Genomic DNA, 20,127 nt, shown 5'->3' with positions numbered 1-20,127 from the left:
CACACCTAGTCTCTCTCTGTTTAAACCACCATGACATACATGCTGAAAGGAGAAAATGCCTAAGCATCACTTAATGAGAATAAAGGGCCTGTGAAAAGGCTCAGCAGGTAGAGACACTCATATCAGACATAGGACCTGAGTTTGATAACCAGATTCTATAAGATGACAAGACAGAATCACTCTTGAGAGCTGTCATCCAACTTCCATACGTGCATCATGGATTATATGCACCTGTACTGACAACGAGAAACACACATATGCTGTGGGAAATATTTTAAAAAGAACTGTCATGTTCCCACACTTTTGCTGGCAACTCTCTGCTCCAGAGGCCTGGCCAGCCAAGCACTGTTGGGCAATGGCTGACCTGTTTTTATCTCGTGGAGACCCTTCCTCAAAGCTCCGAAATCTCTCCACTCAGCTTGCTAAGTTTCCACTGGTGAGTCACTACCACGCCAACCCCATGCTTCAAATTCCCCACGGCTTTTGTGGTTGTGGTGCACCTCAGGCCAACCCAAGCTTTGCCTCAGTACCTTTCTCTCCTGAACCCAGACAAGCTGCCGAGTGAAAGAAACCACAACACAAACTTAGTTCAGAAACTATGAAGGTAACTCAATCTCCTCTGTGTAGCAACTAAATCCTGATCTTGTAAGCCTTATTAAATAAAAATCCTCCTGTGGTGATCCTTACAGATAAGCCATTGAAACCGGAGACACATAGCTACATCTTGTCCTCATGCTAACCCCTGTCCAAAAAGACCTGTCTCCTGCTTCCTCTCTTCCCCTCTCCAACCCAGAAGTCCTGCCTACTCGCCCAGTGATTGGCTCCTCTACTCATTAGGGGATTGGTTCACAAGGACAGCACCAGGCTCATCCACAACACATATACGCAAAATTAAAGAAATCAAGATAACACATGTATTTATATTTAAACACCGTAAAATACTAATGATTGTACTTTCTTTCAGCAGCCCACAAATCAAATACCTGTCTTCATAGTGGTGATTTTCATCATACTTAAAATTACCTCTCCTAGTACAGGCTAGAAAAGATAAATCTATCTGGAGTTTTCTCCACCCTAATGACATCTGTACCCTTCCTTAAAGCACTTTAATTGTTTCCATTGTTCATAGCATAGGTTCTGTATCACCTGTTTACTAAATAATGCTTTCATATTTGCATGATTGTTTTCTCCATTAGTTTTAGTTCTTATTGAGAAGAGATGTGTGTGAGTTTGTTTAATAACATATTCTCTGGGTTTGAAACAATTCGTCATACAGAAGGAACCCCAGTATTTCTTTAACAAATGAATGAATACACATATAGAAAAACAAAAACACTTATGTAATACATATATATTTTTTACCTTTAGTGATTCTCTTCAATTTACTTAACAGTGCTTAATATAAACAGAGAACATATATAGGTTTACTGCTTTCATTAAGCTTACAGGCTAGTTTAATGAAAGGGCCTTTTTTTCTAACATTTGCCCTCAGGAAAACATATTTTCTCAAACATGTTACTGTTTTTATTCAATGGGTTGTTCCTTTTCATATCAAAGCCTCCCAGAAACTCTACAAGGTAAACACATACAAATGTATATAAAAGTTCCTCAGTGGGAGGATACGCCTAATCCTTTAGAGACTTGATGCCCCAGCGAAAGGGAATGTGTTTGTGGGGGGGAGCATTGAGTTGAGGTGGTAGGGGGAGTACCTTCTCAGAGGCAAAGGGGGGAGGGGAGGGGGGTACAGAACTCTTGGAGGGTAGACTGGGAAGGTAGACAGCACTCGGGATGAAAATAAATAAAATACATTTTAAAAAGTAAGCAAATCTTGAAATCCAATTATTCTTACCTTAATACTGTGCTCCTCATATTTTCTCTTACTGGTTTTTCAGTTCTGCTTTTGGCTCTTTCCCTACTAATCGACTTTAATGCCGAAGAAAGAATTTTTGACATGATCTTGTAATCCATATAAATGCAAAGGAAAGCTTCAGGTTTTGAGCATGAAAATATTTTGAATTAGAAAATTGATTTATGAAGTAACCAAAAGAGGATAAATATGGAGCCTGCTAAGGTTAGTTTGAAAATTATCCTTCTTTGATGTAATTTCTGAGACTTATTGAAGAACATAAGCTAATAACTTCTAGAAAATATCAAAAACCTCATATACTTCCAGTTTTGCCTGAATGACTTATAAATTAGATCAGCAAAACTCTCCAAAGGCTTTACATTAATTTGGCTTAAACATTTCAATCATAATAAAGACATTGATTAAGTTTGGCATATAAAAAGCCTCCAAGGCAAAACTGTGGACTAAGAAAGATACCACAAAGTGGTAGGAAGTAGGATGAAGCAGCACTGCATTGGACAGTGTCACACATTACCTACCTACTGCCATGCAGCCTGGACTTGTGTTATCTCATTTACAGAATGAGGAGCTCAGACCATCATATGCTCATTAATGCATGTCTGAGTTACTTTCTTAGCTTTCATGTGTCGCTGAGGAACTACAATATCTGGGACAGGGTAGATGGCTCAGTACACATAGTGTTGCCTTGTAAGCATGAAGACCTGAGTTCATATCCTAAGAACAAATGTCAAATCAATCTTGTAGCATTCCTAATATCATATGGGAGGCAGAGACAGGGGTTCAGGCTAGATAGCCTGGCATATTCACTACGACAGCAAACAACAAATAGACTCTGCCTCAAAACAAAGTTAAATATGGGGATTAACCACCCCCAGGGTGAAGACAAATGGCCTCCACATATGTGTCATGGCACACGTGTACCAGGACACACAAATATGCACAAGTATATCACACATGCATACACATAAAATGTTTTTCAGTGTATATGGCTACAATTCCAAACAAGTATAAAGTAATTTATCTTTAAAAAGAAGTATTAAATAATGAGGCAGGACAAACATAAACTTTCTTCAGAACATATAAAAATGTCACTACCTACTTCTCAAACATCTTCCCTCATCCTTTCCACAGCTCAGACTTACTGGGCCACTTACTGTGGTTAGATATATCTAAATATTCATAATGACCAATGTAGTATCAAGTATCATAGAACCTTGATAGAGTAGAAATTCTGAGAAAATTTCCCTTGAGGTGAGTTAAATTAAGATAGTGTAAGAAAAAAATGCAAATCAAAAAAAAAAAAAAAGACAAAGACAAGCCTTATAGATGGAATTAGATAGAAGGTCCTATTCACATTTGTAATAGCTTTGAGTTAGGAAACAGGGCACTGATGCCCAAAGGCTGGATCTGTTCTACTAGGGAGGCAACATCATAATATTTTATGTTATCTGTATCACAATAAGCTAACAGGAGCTGTTCTTCCCTGTCTTCAAAAATCCCTTCTCTTATCATGTCTCCCTTTAATAATATGTCTCAATAACTTCTAATGTAGTCCTCTGGATTCTCTAAGTTTTTAAACTCAAAAATATGAAAATCACAATCTTAAGAATCAGAAATCAGTTATAAAATTTCATTTCAGTTCCTCTGTAACTATGTGTCCTAGAAAAGTAGTTAATCTTGCTGACTCTTGATGTCTTCACTAAAAGATAGTGAAGCCTGCTTTATCAACTTTTTGTGAGTCAGTCACTGAATGAGTTGAAAAACTTATGATAACAGTTACCACTTATTATGAACCAATAATGTAATAAGGTTTATAACCCTCTAGTTGCATAACATTTACAGAGTTGCTCTCCTCTTGGTAAGGGAATGCGAAGAGTTTGACAGCAGCAGCTACTAGTTCAAGCAAGTGTTTCAGCAATGACTGAATATCCTAGTAGGGAATTTGAGTGTGTTCACCATAAAAAAGTGGCAGATGCCATAATAACAGTCCTATATTGTAAGATTTTATTCAATAGCTAGCATATGCAGCATCATATTTTTAAAATGATTTTTATTACAATGTAGAAGACCTGTAATCCTGATAGAATCACTAAGGAAGCACTGAGTCATGTGTCTCAATGTGTGGAGCTAAAAATAGTCCTACTTTACTGGGTGTGTGGCACTAGGTAAGTTTTAGGACAGCTCTAGTATGAGTTTTCTTTACCTATAAATTGGTTCTGTTCAGGGGATGGCAAATACTAGAAATGATGTCTTTATGGTGACTAATAGGTCCCCAGATTATCTAACAGTAGCTGATTTTTTAGCATCAGCTAAGGTGTATTTCTCTTGCTCTAAAGATTCAAATGTCAGCTAAATACAGAAAGTTACCCCACATATCAGCAAAATGAAGGTACAAACATCATGCTTGATATTTAGTAATTTGATGAGCTTCGGAAAAATCATGATGAATGGCTTTCTTGCACTGTCATGATTCTAGCAACGATCTTTAACATAGGGCCCAGGAGCTGCAGTTTGCATTGATCTCCTATAGCAATCATCAGTTGTCCCACACAATTTAGTACTTCATTGTATCCTGCCCTATACACCATACAGACAACTCCAAAATTTATATCTCTAGCCCACACTTTTCCCTGAATGCCAGACTCATATTTCTAACTGTCTACTCAATGCTCTCTAGAAAGTATCTAGTAGGTATCTTAAATAAAACACGGCTAACAGAGAATTCTTGAAACTCTTCACAAAATCTACCTTCTTTCAGTCTCCTCCATTTCATCAAAATCCAGTATTTTCCATTCTATTAGTAAAATAAAATAATAAAAGAACACACACACAAATCACCATGAGAAAGAGTAGTCATTTTTATATCCGCAAAAACCTTACAATATGTAATCTTTGTGTATCTCACTATGCTTTTAAAGCCTCTATCATCAAATGTCATTTTCTCTGAAATATTGCATCTGCTCTTCCCCTAGATGGCCTTTTTAAACTATTCAGAATCAAACTTATATCAAGTAAGTAGTTCCCCAAACTCAGTCTGCCCTTTTTCTGTTTTGGTGGGTTACTGGAAATGGAAATTCAAGATATGATCATGTAAGTCAAGCACTATATCATCGAGTTGTACATTCTCAGGTCTATAGTTTATATTTCCAGAACCCATGGAGAATGAGAGAGAGAGGAGAGAGGGGGGGGGGGAGAATGAATCTTGGCAGGTGGAGCCGTCATCTGTAATTCCAATACTCTGGAGGCAGAAACAATGGCTCTCCAGGGCAAATTCGCTACCAGACTCACTGGGAGATCTTCAGGTTCATGGAGAAACCCTATCTCAAGAAATAAAGTGGATGGTGATTAATAAGAAAAATTTTGAGTCTCCATATAAATGATCACTCACCTGTAAACAAGTATTCACATATTCATGCACACTACAAGGACATAAACATAAAGAATACTAAATGCTCTATATTGATAATCACAGCATTAATATTTATTCACTTGCCCCAAAATGTTCTTTTCACTTTGTACTTTATTTACTCAGGAGATAAATTCATTTGAATCATAAAAATCATTTTATTCATATAATATTCAAATTAAAATATCAAGAAGTGTTTGGCTTTAGTAGACAAGGGTCTAGGTAGCTGAAATATAATTTTTAGTATCTGTTTTGTGGGGAATAGAGTCTCATATGTCTCAGACTAGCCTCAAATTTGCTATGTAGCTAAAGATGCTCCCAAGTGCAGGGATTACAGGCCTGGTTTATCCAGTACTGGGAATTGAACTTATGATGGTCATACATGCCAAGCAAATATTCAACCAACTGATCTACATTCACAGCATACTTTACCTTATTATCAGAAAAAGAAAAAAAAAGAAAGAGAATAAGAAAGAGAGAAAACTTTGATTTCTCACATAACTCTTACGGCAGGGTTAATCATGAGCATCTTAACTATTGCAAATGGGCAAATCACTCAGGGAGCTAATCCAAAAACATATGAACATCATGACTGCTGAGCTGACTCTTAACCCCTACATAGGTAGTGCTATCGCATAGTATGGATAACCTCTGGTGGGAAAGATCTATATTTTAGACACACACATGAATAGATGCCTAAGCTAGGCAAGAAGGTTAAAGAGGCATGGCCCAGAAAATAATCCATTTTTTTTCCCTCCTGACCTGTGCCCATACAGCTCATCACTTAGGCTGCTGCATCTGGCAGTGGCCAGCTGCTCCTCCAGTTCCCCAGTGAAACATCGTGCCAAATCAGCGACACTTAGGTCATAAAGTCTGCTTGGTTCAAGGAAATGATTTATAGATTCAAACTGATGGATTATCTTCCCCTTTGACAGTAAAAAGAGGACATTGAACTGCCTTTATAAACCACTAGGGATGAACCATAATGACATAGGGGATTGTTGGCTAAGAAAGGGCCAGCCTCCTCAGCATGCTTGTCCTCCAGGCTAATTTCCACCTCAGCTTTCTTTCAGCAGTTTTCCTTCTTGCCTCACACATCATTAAAAATGCCTTTGCTGACTGAAAAAGCTCATTTATATGAACAACAGTTTTTTTTTTCTGACCATCTTAATTGACAAACTATTTCACAAGATTGTGTCCCCTTGGATAAATCATTTGGTTCTAAATACTTATCCATGTAGCATTTTTGCTTGAGTATTGCAGAGTCCTTAGTTAACTTCTTTGTGTTCAAAATGCATCCCCTGTAACTGAAGCACTCTAATAATTATAACCATCTGTACTAGACTATTTGTTGAACTCCTTTCTTGTGGTAAAACTGTTACAAAGTCACTTTTTCAAGCTTTCCAGAAACGACAGTGATGACAGTGAAAACAGTCATTTTAAGGCTATCACTGTAATTTACCTGTTAATTTCCAAACACAATTGTTGCTTTTCTAATATTATTTTTCTCCAAATCAACATGGCAAAATAATAGTATTTTCAATAAAAGATAAAAGTTTGAGTTTCAGACAAGTAAATTAATAATTTCAGACTGACATACTAATAGATTCTTTGTTTGGATCATAGTTTTCTGGATCTGGGAAAAATATATTTCCTCACAGACAAATCCTTTGTTTTATACAGTTACGTGTGTGTGTGTGTGTGTGTGTGTGTACATGTGTGTGTGTGCGTGTGTGTGTGTGTGTGTGTGTGTGTGTATTTGAAAGTATTTCCTCTAGATATTTTGGTCAGCATAGATTTTTTCTTTCCTCCTGTAAGAGCACCAATTCCAGTCAAACCAGATCATATTTTCATGAGCTCTAGGTAGTTCTATAAGCATCTAGTAGTAGAAATATCTCAGGCTTTTTAAAAACACCTGAGTTTTTACTGAAAAACTATCATGTAGCTGCTATGGAACTCTGAGAAATTTGTTTTGTAATGTCAATTGCTATGTCAGTAAATTAAGAACAAAATGGCACACCTTACATCTTCTTTTTTTATGATAAGCTCATGTAGACAAAAGCACATAGCAAAAAAAGCACACATAGCAATGAGCATAGATCTATAATTATATGTTGTATTTAAGTGTTACAGTGAATCTCTAGAGAGCAGCAAATTTTGGAATATCTTAAAGAGATTACAAAGGCAACTCTAAAGAAATGGGAACTCCAAAATAATTACAAATTATCGTCAGACAGAGCCATGAAATTCTTACTGGGGGAGAATGAAGTGGAGTGAGGGTGGAAACAAGTTACTGACATTTACTTAGCATAATTGTATGTAGGAGCTCTCCAGGTAACTTGCAAGAGAGTGCTTAAAGAGCAACATTTGACGCAAATATGGAATAAAACCATAGCTGCACTACTTATTATGTATGTCACTCACTATAGACAAGGATCTTACCTTTATAACTCCTCATTTCTCTTGTTATGTTTGAAAAAAAGATCTCAACAATGCTAAAAGGTTGTTGGGAGTTCTGAATAGATGTGATGTATAATGTCTGACCTCATAAATTGGACTTCTCCAAGTCACTCCTCCACTCTACTAGACTGAGTTCATTTCCATGGGAAGCCTCAGCTTTCTGTTTTATAGAAGAGTCACATGATAGACTATTGTCTGCTTGATCAAACCAATGTTTTCAAGTTAGGCAAAGAAAAGTAGATGAAACTTTTACTAATAAACACACTGGATCTAAGAAAAATCCATTATCACAGGGTACACACCCAGGAATCAAAATGAAATCCCTTCCTTAAATAGCCTACTCTACCACCTCATTGATGTCAGAAAAGCCAGAAAGGAGAGTCATTGAGGACCCCTGGTGCTAGAAGATTGCCTCTAGAGCTGGACTGAGAAGGATGTGACTCATTTGCCAGATTCTGCTGCTGTGTTCTCTAACACATTCACCCTCACCTCTAGTCTGTGATCCTGAATAGCTGCCTGTGAAATCAGCACACAAGATTGAATATGCTCATAGCCTCTAGTTTTAGAGAGAAACTAGCCAGCCTTTCTGCTGACAGGATAGTTAGCAATGCTCATTTATCTCCCTGCAGGGCATAGCAACATGACATAAACGTTTTCTTAGGACAGAAACTGGTGATCCCATTGACCCTGGCTGTCAGCATCAGGGTTAATAGATATTCTCTTGTCATAGGTTAGAACACAGTGAAGGAAATATGGAGAGGACAGAGATACAATAAGAGTGATGAAAGAGAAAGAGAGAAAATCACTCTTTCACCTGACACCCAAAGACCTCCTTTCCGTAATTCTAAGTAAGATTTTTCCCCCTTAGTCTCTCAAGGTCAGCAATAGGGGTGGCCTTGTTTCTAGAAGAAACTATTGGCCACTGGCAGGCAAGGAATTGTCACAGTCTGAGAAGAATTCCCACAGGCCTGAAGAGTTACTGGAATTCCCCACCATTAGTCATATCTGCAAGTTACAGGATTGAAATATCTGTTAAACTACAAATAAGCTGGTTCCGAAGAAAAACATTTTTTGGTTCTTATCACTCACAAACTGATAAACTCACTGAGGTCCTAGAGTAGTGGCAACACAGAGTGAGGATCTGAGGAGATGAACTAGAAAGAAAAGAGAATATCAGAACACTTTAAAAAGCACATTAGTCAGTGTGACACTATCCAGGGTGTGCTGTGGGGGAATAGAAGGCTAGTGTTACTCAGAAAGGGAGGAGGAGGTGGAGGTTTAAGAGGAATGGCAATGCTATTGGTTCAAGCCAGTTTGGGTCCTACAATGTCTATACCTGTGAGTGAACCAAAGAGCAGTTCATATTGTGAAAGGTCTTTAATTCAGCCAAGAACTACTGACTGCTGAAGTCTTTCCTAGTTTTGTCACAGAAAAGGTACAAATGAGATCCATTTCTGTGTGATAATCAGGACACATGCATTCAGATCATGTCAACTGGCTGCTCAGAGAGAAAGTACAGAAGAGAGGACAACTGGCAATAGGTTGTTTCTTTTGGTGTTCCTATCACACTGCTTCAGGAAAAAAGCCAAGGTAGGTATTTTTTTCCTGGAGCTTTGAATTCCTCTGTAACACCTAAGACCAACATGCCTCATTGTTTAGAATGTTCTTCTCTATGAGGTAATCAATTTGTCAATATTTTTTTTCTGCAGTATTATATCCATAAAGTGTGCCCCTTCACTCTCCAGTTAGATCGACGAGTCTATTAGATGCTGTGACTGTCCCAGTTACTGAGTGCCCTTCTCAGCTTGGCTGTTCTCTCCAACACTCTCTAGGATTTAAAACACGCCCTCCCCTTTCACTATTAGAGGTGGAAATAAATTCGGAGCCAGCCACATAGTGGCTTGTTTTAAAGTCCTACTGAGCATCCCAGATACAGTGGCACACTCCTTTAATCTTAGGATTGTAGGGGAAGAGCTTGGTGAATCCCTGTGAGCTTAAAACCAGAATGATTTACATAGCAAGTTTCATGTCAACTAGCCCTAAGTAAGTGAAACCCTATCTAAAACAAAATGGAACAAAACAAAGTCCTTTTTGCTTACGGCAAGAAAAGAAAAAGAACAATTGCTAAATTCAATTGAGCCAATCAACATAGTTTGTATGCTTCATAGAGCACATTGCAATTCAGGAATTTCCACATAAAAATGTAGACTTCTGCCATTTCTTTACAAAAATGTCAGAGAACCCAGTAATAGTGGACCCTACACTCATTTGACAGCACTGAGAAACAGTAGTATGTTGCCATTCACTGCCCCTATTGCCTGGAATTCTTGGTCTACACCAATCATATATAGTACTTGTTTGGATCCTATAAGCATTTGAGAATTCACTGGAGATTTACTTATTGTTTGGATTCAGCCATACAAATATTTATTTATTTATTTATTTATTTATTTATTTATTTATTTATTTATTTATTTATTATTTTCATCTTCAGCACAGAACAGGTTGCTAGGGTTTGTTTCCTAAATGGAGAATTCTCATTTCTAAACGGCTGCACAAAAGCATTTGTTTATGAATGATTCACCAGGTGAATAAGTCAATTCATGTTGGATTTCTCCTTTTGTTCCTTTTTAAAGTCTCAGTAATTTATGTCTCTCTTCAACCTTCTTAAGGCAGACCTCTGCTCACCCCAGGGACCCTATTCCATTATCTTGCTCATCTTCTCTCATTCCTTTCCTGCTTCTTCCATTATCACCTGATCTGCATCTTCACCTTCTGAGGCCCAAATCTCCCATCTTACCTGATTACTTCAGCTAGTCTTCTCCACAAATGCCATGTGAGAATAAAGGGGAAAATCCTACAAAATTGCAAACAGCCACATAAAATATGCTGTGGGAAATAAAACTATTAGCTATGGGCACATTGAGCAAATGATCTAAACATGCAATTGTGTATGTTTTCTGTTCTTTCTTATTACATATTCATATGCAGGTTCAAAGGAAATAAAAAGAAATTTATAATAATATTCTACAAGTATGTTGTGATTTGCATAATAAATGTGCTGTAGGAACTGGCATTTTAGACAAATCCTATTTTGATGCAATAAGACAACTATTTAGGGAAATTTTATTGAAAGGGTTTCATATAGGAAAACATTTCGTTATCAAAGGTTAACTTTCTAACTTATCATTTTTTAATATCTGGACCTTTTAAAATTTGATCTCCTTAAATTAACCAGCACTTAACATTTGTTTTATTGAAGACATGTTTTTTTAGATTTATAAATTTTCAAATAAGAGTGGGGAGACAGCCTTCTAAAATTTATAATCTTATAAAATATGTACACTTACAACACACCATTTAACCTTAATCTGTATGATTTTATAATTAACAAATACTATTATTTCCATATTAAAAATTCTGCCCCATATCTTTATGCTACTAGATTCTAAATAAGTGTAAATAGGTTTTGCTTTTATGTGATGCCAGCCTTGGATTTTGAATAATGAGAAGAAAATCATTGTAATTTCTTTCATGATGAAGCATATAATACTATAAAAATAATCAGCTTTCATATGGCAACTCAAACTTCTATACCTAGAAGCCATTTTCAAAAATAAAATTTAAATTCTTTTAGTATATATATATATATATATATATATATATATATATATATATATATATATATATATATATTCTTATATGACTGATTATCACTGACTGACCTGGGAATAATAGTGAAAGAATTTCTGAATAATTTTTCTGGCTCTAGGATCTCTCTCTCTCTCTCTCTCTCTCTCTCTCTCTCTCTCTCTCTCTCTCTCTCTCGTCGGTCTCACATAGTAAATTTTTAGTGAATAAATAACTGATTTCATTGATTGGATTTGCTTTGCCCACATATTCCCTTGCCATGTTTCCCTTGGTTACCAACCACCTGAGTTGGCATGTTCACTCCTAGTTGTTGAAGGGAAATGATTTCAAACCTGGGAGAATGTGTTTATAGTATGTATGTGAACTGTAACATAGGAAATCAACCCTACAACTTTGGCCATTTTAATTAACTAACATCCTCTCTTCTAGCATTCTCTTTCAAAGCATTCTTGATCCTTGAGAGGTATGGAACAGAAGTCCCTCAACAAAAAGACTATTACTGGTGTACTAAGTTGGAATCTTGTGGAAGGGTCTGAGAATCCAAATGTATACCCTTCCTGCTTCATTCCACATGACTCTGATACGCATTAACTTTTGAGACCCTCTGCATGATAGCAAATGAATTGTTAAACCCTTACTTCAGTAATATAAAAATTTAGTACATGTAAATTAAAGTGATATAAATGTATACAGTAAGCATCCTTAGCTGTGTTTTTCCAAGGATTTGAAATAAAACTAAAGAAAAAATTGCTCTCACCAAAATTCATTAGATGAGACTGTAAAGGAGGCTTAATGCCTGCTTTATTATAGTTCAGCTTAAAACCAAGCCAACTGCTATAATGTCATAAGCTTTAATAAATGATTGCCAAACACAAGGGCTTAGCATGAATCTGATAAGAATCTGTGGTTATGGTCAAAGTGACCATGTCTTGTTCATGGTCAGGTCACTTATTAATGATAAGTCTGTGATTGAATCTTCTGCCATGAATGTGTCATGGAACTCTGGTTCACATTGAAGAACTCAGAAACTAATCAAAAGCAGATCTTTGCTACTTAGGATTAGTCCAACATGGTAGTTACTTTGAAAACTCATACAGAGAAAGAACATGAAATTCTAATCCCAAGAACTATTTAAACTTTCACAGGGGGTGCTTTGCAAATTGAAACTAAGAAATAAAATGGTTATTTATTAAGATGGAATGTGAACTAGTGAATTGAAACTTGGAGATTAAAATTTTACCTGAATATGTGAGTGATATGTCTGAATTCAGAGACTCTCAGGACATTCTATTTTAATACTAACTCTAAAAGATCAGGCAGAGATAAACAAAAGTAGTCATTTTTTTAAAAAAAAGGATCACTTAAAATTAGCAAGTGTATGTCATCATTTATCAACCAGATGATGCCAATATTAGATAATTAGATAGGCAAGGCTTAAGTATATTAGACTTAAGACTATTAATGCAACTTCTGAATGCCAACTCCTCAATGCTACAAAATCAAAAAATTATTAAATTCCAAGATTATGCCACAGAAAAGGTCCATACCTGACATCATGAAATGGATCATAAGAAAATACTGTAAGATTACTGACAGGTTATTTTTATAAGGTATCTTATGTAACATAAATTAATTTTGCATTATACCTGAGTCTCATCTCTAAGCCATTTCATTATTTATGTGTAAATACCCAAAAAATTTTAAGAATTGTACTATGAGTCACTTCTGGTCCAAAAATTTTAGGTAAGAACTATCCAAGTTGTTTACAGGTAAATTAACCAAGATTTGCATATGAACAAAGAAAAGTGAATTATTATCACACCAGCTCTTGGGATGTACCATAACTCTTGTGAAAAATATTATCATAGTTTTAGATTCTATACTATGTGGTTGAAATCAATTACTAAAATATCTACCAGATCATAGTACTATCTCTTAAATTCTTTAGGGCTCCTACTCATTTTTTCTCTCACTTGGAGTTCCTTTATCCAAGAACCCTAACATAAAGAATTTTGTGTAAATGAAGTTCAACGAATTTCATTCTAAAACCTCCCAAAATCCCCAATCTAAAAGCAGATTTTGCCTACATGGAGATTTCACATGTGTTAAGTCAACATCTCAGAAAGTTAACATCTCAGAATGGTTCCAGCATCTTTTCAGAGTTCTACACTCACAATCAGCAGTGGATTGAAGAATTAAGAATGTTTCATAACAGGAAAGGACACATAGTCAGCCAATGAGCCCTTGACCTCTAATCACACATGTTCTACATATATCTTTTGTTCACTGGATCTTATTAATAGTGATATTGCCAACACCGTGATTTGCTGCCAATTCTAAGTGTACGGGAATTTGTATCTTTGAACAAAACTCTTCCCCATCAAATCAAGTTTTACTTAAAATTTCATTTATTACACTGTAGTAGAACTAGCTCCTACCTGTAACTTTCAGTTCTGTTGTTCGTCTTACAAGTTTTCCTTCATATTTAAGTTCACATGTATAATTTCCTCCATCTTCTTCTTGAACTTCTTGGATGAGAAGAGCATTTCCCTTCTGTATTATTATGCTTCTCCACATTTTTGGCTTGCATTCCTGCAGGGAAAATAGTCGTAAGTGAAAAATAAATATTCACATGCCTAAGACGTAGAATTGGCAAGGTAAAATTGCATGGTTGTATTCTTCCACATGCTCTTCCAAATGTGTAACTAAGAAGTTTAAACAACATCCAGGCAATATCATAGATGTATATCATTGCATCCAGTTCAAATATCATTAGTTACAACATTAGGTGTCACTTTAAAAACTTGACTCCTAAAGCAACAAGACTTCAGAGGTACTAAGCAAAAGCAGAAAAGCATGCAAGCTCACAGAATGCAAAACTCACACATAAAGTTAAGTGCTGCTAAATATTATTTTAATGTCCTGTTCTTTCTAATTGATATGGGTCTTTCCTAAGAGTCCCAAGGGTCAGTGGTTCATTTGGCCAAGTAGCATATTTGATGGGAATCTGAAGTATAACAAAACATTTATAGTAGGCTTTTACAGCAGCATTGAAGTTTTAAAGTGTTTTATTAGATATTCTGCATTGTAAAATACCCAAAATAAACACCCCCCCCAAGCAAACAAACAAAATACTGATATCTCAGACTTTCCTTAATTGTGGTCAAAAGAGATTGGATGGAATCTAAAAATTTAGAGCTCAGCATTTCCTTAGAAACACAGAAAATGAAGATGCACTTTAGTATAGTAACAGCATAGAGAAATCAACTACTTGCTTTGTGAATTTATTGATACATGAAAAAAAGAAGAAAATTTTATTTTTGACACAAATTCTCCTTTCCTTTTAATGTGGAAGTCTTGATGCTACTTTGAACTTCCCAAGAAAGGAATGTATAATACTTTTCTAGTGAGTGACATGTATTTAGCCACCAAGTATAGAATACTCAGGCAAGTAGCTTTGAGTTGGGAATTTTCTCAAACTACTTTTATATATTGCTCTAAGTCTCTCTCCTTTCAACTGGAAAGTTTTTAACCAAATTGTTAGCCGGTCACTGCACAAACATTAACAGAAGCATAGCAGGTATCTATAAAGGAGTACTGAACAGTTAAGACAAAATTATTTTTATCATCTTCCTTCTGTGTCAAAATTGATTACAAAGTGGATTATGTAGACAATAGCTGAAAGTATTTTTTTCTTTTATCCACTGTAGTATATGTACCATCTGCACCTACTCTTCCTTACCCCCACATTCCATACACATATCTCAAGCACCCACAAAATTTTGGAATCTGTATTAACTCTCAGTCTCCAGCTGTGAGTGCCCAAATATGTTTATAAATTATTTGTGAGAGCAAGTACCTATTTATTAGTTTTTCACCATAACTTTTTTTTTTTGTAAGCAGTAGATTTGATAACAAAGCACAAAAATTGGCACTTAAGTTTGTAGGTATAATATTCAAGAGATATGTCCACTACAACTACCCAAACACATTTTCAGAGAGTAAATAAAAGTAATACAACAGAGGACATCTAGATATAAGGCTGCCTTACTCCCTGGGTCTTTCTGAAGAACAGTTAAGAGAGTCTGTCTGAAATTATATTACATAGCATGTCTGGCAAGGTTTATCACCTATATGAGATTTGCTTCTGAGCTAAACCTTGGGATATAAGGTTTCTGGGAAAATGAAGAAAAGTCTAAACAGAGAGGAAAAAATCGGCCCAGCTGCCACTAACGTCATACAACAATAATCCACAATTATTTTCGCATTGCTTCCAACACTGATAGCCTCAGATTTCTAAAGAATCATTCTGAAGGTCATTAAACAAAAATATGGTCCCTCTGGGCATTCTGAGAGGAAAGGAAAATGAAAGCTGAGCTGCTATGCTCTCACATAGAGGTGGTGGGGGCAAGCGAAAGCCCACACACTTATTTTATTCAAAGATAAATGGACTCATTTTCTAATGTCATTTTGGGGAAAATTCATATGTGATTAGTTTCAAGTATTTTTATATTCACTGATCACAGATACCTCCTACCCCAATGAAGGAAGTAAAAACTAAAATATGTAGAGGACTTTGAAAATAGATCCTGAGAAACAGGCTAGAAGTTTTGCATGACCTCTGAGATGAATCTAGACAGTCTTGTATACTATCTAACTTGCCATTTAGACATATAAACAACTCCTCGGAGCTAGCAGAAGTAGGTGTGTATTTGTAAAACTGAAGTTTGTGGAAATGTCTTCATGCCTTCTTCATTCCTCCTCAGGCCACGTGGTAAAGATGCAAAAACAAAACTAGGTTTGGGTGACCATATCTCCAGGCTGAAATGTAGGGTTTAGCCAGCTTCTTTAAGTCTTAGTTCTTCACTTTTTTTTATGGAGACAATATTAAATACCATCTGATTTGCCAATACCCAAAGGCAGAATTTTTACCCATCACAATTTTAAGCACCAGTATTGTAGATACAAAGAATGTTTCCATTTCTAAACCTTTTGATCCTGAATTATATGTCTCTAGAATCTCTTGTTATGTTTAATAAGCAATGGAACTAATGGACTGTTCGGATAAAAATAAATCCTCATTAATTGTTTAACTATCTTGTCGGCACCTTAATACTTCAGCTGCCTGAATACGCATAGCTCTTTACAGGGTACTCTAACACTCATCTTAGCAGGTTGGTGGAGGAACTGTATTTTGAGTGGAGAGGCCCTTAGCAAGTTATCTTTATCATCTTTACCACATAAATGAATGAATCTGTCTGCTCCCATCTCTCTCTACCATTCAGAAAGTTGTTTTGTTAATCAGTTTACCTGGGTCTATGTATGTATATAGAATTTCAGATGTTTATCTAGGCCTTAATTCCACTTATTTGAAATATTTCTTCTCTAAGATACTGTCTGTTTAGCTTAGTGGTATCCCTATATCATTTCTGTCCCTTTCTTGCCTAGTGAACATATGCCACATTTCAGTCTCATCTGTGGTTCCTTGTGACAGACCATTGAGTGAAGAAAGTTTTAAGTGCACAGATCAAGTCTCAGAATAGTTGTTTTTCTAAGAATAGTTAGGAAAACCACCAAAGAATCAAATAATTAAAAATCATGAATATTTACATTGTCTATTTTTCTACTAGGTATTGGTCCCAATACTATTGAAATAAACTGCATAAATTTGAAGATTTGTCTCCCTCCAGTACTTTAGCATCCAACTTCATTTTATAGTTTTATTCTTGCCTCTTAGAGCAGGTTTTGTAAAATATTCTTGCACAATCAACATAATGCCAGTATATAAGTTTCAATTTCTTTCCCTTTTGTCCTCCTTTGGACACAGATATCACATACAAACAGTTGACAGACTGGGAGACTTGAATGCACAAAAGAGCCATCTGTTTACATAGTATCTTGATATTAATGTATGGGCAGACTCATTTGGATATTGGAGTTTTTGTCTTGGAACAGTCACCACTGTACTCATAACCCACTTATGAGATATCATCCTCATAACCGTGGAAGTGTTTAAATCCATTTGTTATGGTGGGCATGATTAATTTACTGCCATTCAGAACAAACAATTCATTCCTCCCTTCCAGAAGAGCAGGCTGGGTGATTTAAATATTTAAATATTTCACCTGATTCTAAGGATTAATCACAAAGCAGCTGTGTAGACAAAGGCACATCAGTAATTTCTGATCCTCAAATCACTTATATCTGAATATGTAAAGCCCACTTCCCTGCAGGATGACTCTGTCCTTTCACCTGACTTTGTACTATCCCTCAAGGCATCTACACATCTGGTTAATGGTCTTCAGGGAACCCACATTTTCTGCTATATAAGGATAGAACAGATGTTTCGGACCACAAGCACAAATTGGGAATGAACTTCAACCTTATAAGCCATACCTCTACCCTACCTCAAAAATCTAAAATCCCTTACTCCAAGGAGTCTTTTCCCTCTAATGTTCTAAATATCCTGTCATACCTTCATTCTTAATGTTGGTATTAATAGCCCAGAGTCATGAAGACTTAAATTTCTAGATCTGAACACTTAAATAAAAATATAAGTTTTACGTTTTGGAGCAGTTGCTGCACCTATTTTTTTTAAATGGGGGTAACAATTTTTATTGAGATAATAAAGATTAAATGAGGTAATGCATGTCAATGCCCTGTATTATAAAATATCACATGCTAAAACTCTGTAATAAATACTTTTATTCTATTGCTGTTAGCTCAATAGGCTTTTTCAGATTAAATATCCATCAATTATTGAATAGCAATGTGATTAACATTCCTATAGGACTCTAGAAATAACATTTCTAGAGCCAGGGTTATCTTTTTCAGTCTCATTAAAGGGGATTTAGCCATCACTATCACTATTATGAAAAGAACACAGCCAAACCAACTGAAATTCAACAGTTCTCAGATTTCTCAGAGAGTTGATATCATGGAGAATACCCCTACCCTAAGCATGGAACAGCAGAGAATCATAGCTATTAGCGAACAGTAACTGGAGCAAATAACTGAATGTTAAAGCTCCCCCTAGCCTCTGAATTGTACAAAGAAAAATGGCCCCTCTAACACTTCTGGCCTTCCTTTTTTGAGAGTAAAAGATAAAAGTAAAGATCATAGGTCTGTGTGATAGGATCTGCCAAGAGACAAGGCTCACTAAAATGCTAAGACCAGATCACAAAATCATAGAATACTTACCCTACTTCATAGTATATTGGCAAATGATAAGGCTCCTGTATAATAATTCACAATTATGGAGCCAATCAGATGGCTCATGAGGTAAAGGTAATAACCACAAGCCTATTGACCTGAGTTCAATCCTAAGGACCATATAGTTGGAACAAAGAAACAACTTCTGACAACCATACTCTAATCTCCATACATGTCCTATGGCAAGTATGTGGACCACCCCAACACACACAAATAAATAAATTTATTATTAAAAACAATTTAAGGAAAATGCAGGATTACAGCTGAAGTCATGATATAACTTGGGTCTTATTTTGAAGAAATTTCTTGAAAAAAAAATGAAAAAAGCAAGACCAGAGGTACACCAAGAACAAACACACCTAGGAACTCTATAAATGTGTTTTTCAGTTTCAAAGTTCTTAATTTTGTCACTTTAAACTGTCATAGTTTTCCATGCAGAAATAAACTTTAAATCTCTGTTAACATAGGTCGTATTTCATATTCTTTCATAAATTAGATTTACTTGCATCTTTTCCAATGTTACTAAATTTTGAGTGTCTTACAGTTTATCACTGTTGTAAATAAGGTATTTCTATTTTTCTCTATTATGCATTTAACTAGTAATTGGAAAAGAAAATATAATGAAATGTTTCAGTTATCTATCTTATTGAATTACTTCAGTTTCTATTTTTGTTTTGTGGTTGTTGCATCCCTTGGGATATCTAAGTATCAAATCATCGAAAATTAGGATATTTTTTTTCTCTCTGGTTTTGAAATTCATACAGAACATTTCATATAAATTTATTATTATATCAGTTATAAAGTTAAAATTTATATTAAATGATAGTATCAACAGAAAGCATTCCTATTGTGTATATCAGGGCAAAATGATATATTCATGTTTACTAGAATTAATATTGAAACTTTTGATTAATAAAAATAAAACATTTTTAAAACTCACAAGTATAATAATGTTAAAAAATAAGGTACCCTTCATCCTATGAACCATTAAGAAATAAATTAGATCTGGGACTGTGGATGTTGCTCAGTGGTATAGCATGTGCTTAATAAGTGTGTTATCCTGAGTTCAATCCACACAACTTGGGAAAAAAATCTAGGCTGAAAAATTTGGCCATAGAAAAATATATCTGTTTGTATATAATGCAGAGTGCTGAAGACTGGTATACACAGCAGGATATTGTTTTTATAAAAATGTGGTATAGGTATGCAAATAAATATAGCTTATAGAGAGAATATGTATGCTATGACTTCATGTAAAGTTTATGCATATTGAGAGAAGAAAAAGTAAGTGAAGGCAGGAAGCAGGGAAACAGAATGCAATATACAAATGATTTATGTTGCTGATGTGATTAAACACAGTGGAAGAAAAAGCTACAAATGTCTTTATAGACCTACACATTGCTTGGTTTCTGAAAATGATTTGTTTTTAAGTATACACACACACACGCACACGCACACGCACATGCACACGCACACTCACACGCATACACACATCAGGGGGGGAGAGAGAGAGAGAGAGAGAGAGAGAGAG

The 20,127-nt window shown here is 35.6% G+C and overlaps 1 protein-coding gene across 1 annotated transcript in view; it reads right to left on the bottom strand.

Moving 5' to 3' along the window:
- The window catches only part of Il1rapl2 (interleukin 1 receptor accessory protein like 2), a 1,246,644-nt gene that overhangs the window by 590,832 nt on the left and 635,685 nt on the right, over positions 1-20,127 (bottom strand). The window contains exon 5 of the mRNA XM_021187858.2: positions 13,823-13,976. Coding sequence (XP_021043517.1) covers positions 13,823-13,976 — 154 coding nt within the window. The remainder of the gene's footprint in view (positions 1-13,822; positions 13,977-20,127) is intronic.

The sequence above is a fragment of the Mus pahari genome, chromosome X, assembly GCF_900095145.1.
Source record: "Mus pahari chromosome X, PAHARI_EIJ_v1.1, whole genome shotgun sequence".
NCBI classification, from domain to species: Eukaryota; Metazoa; Chordata; class Mammalia; order Rodentia; family Muridae; genus Mus; species Mus pahari.
This window is presented reverse-complemented; position numbering and strand designations above follow the sequence as displayed.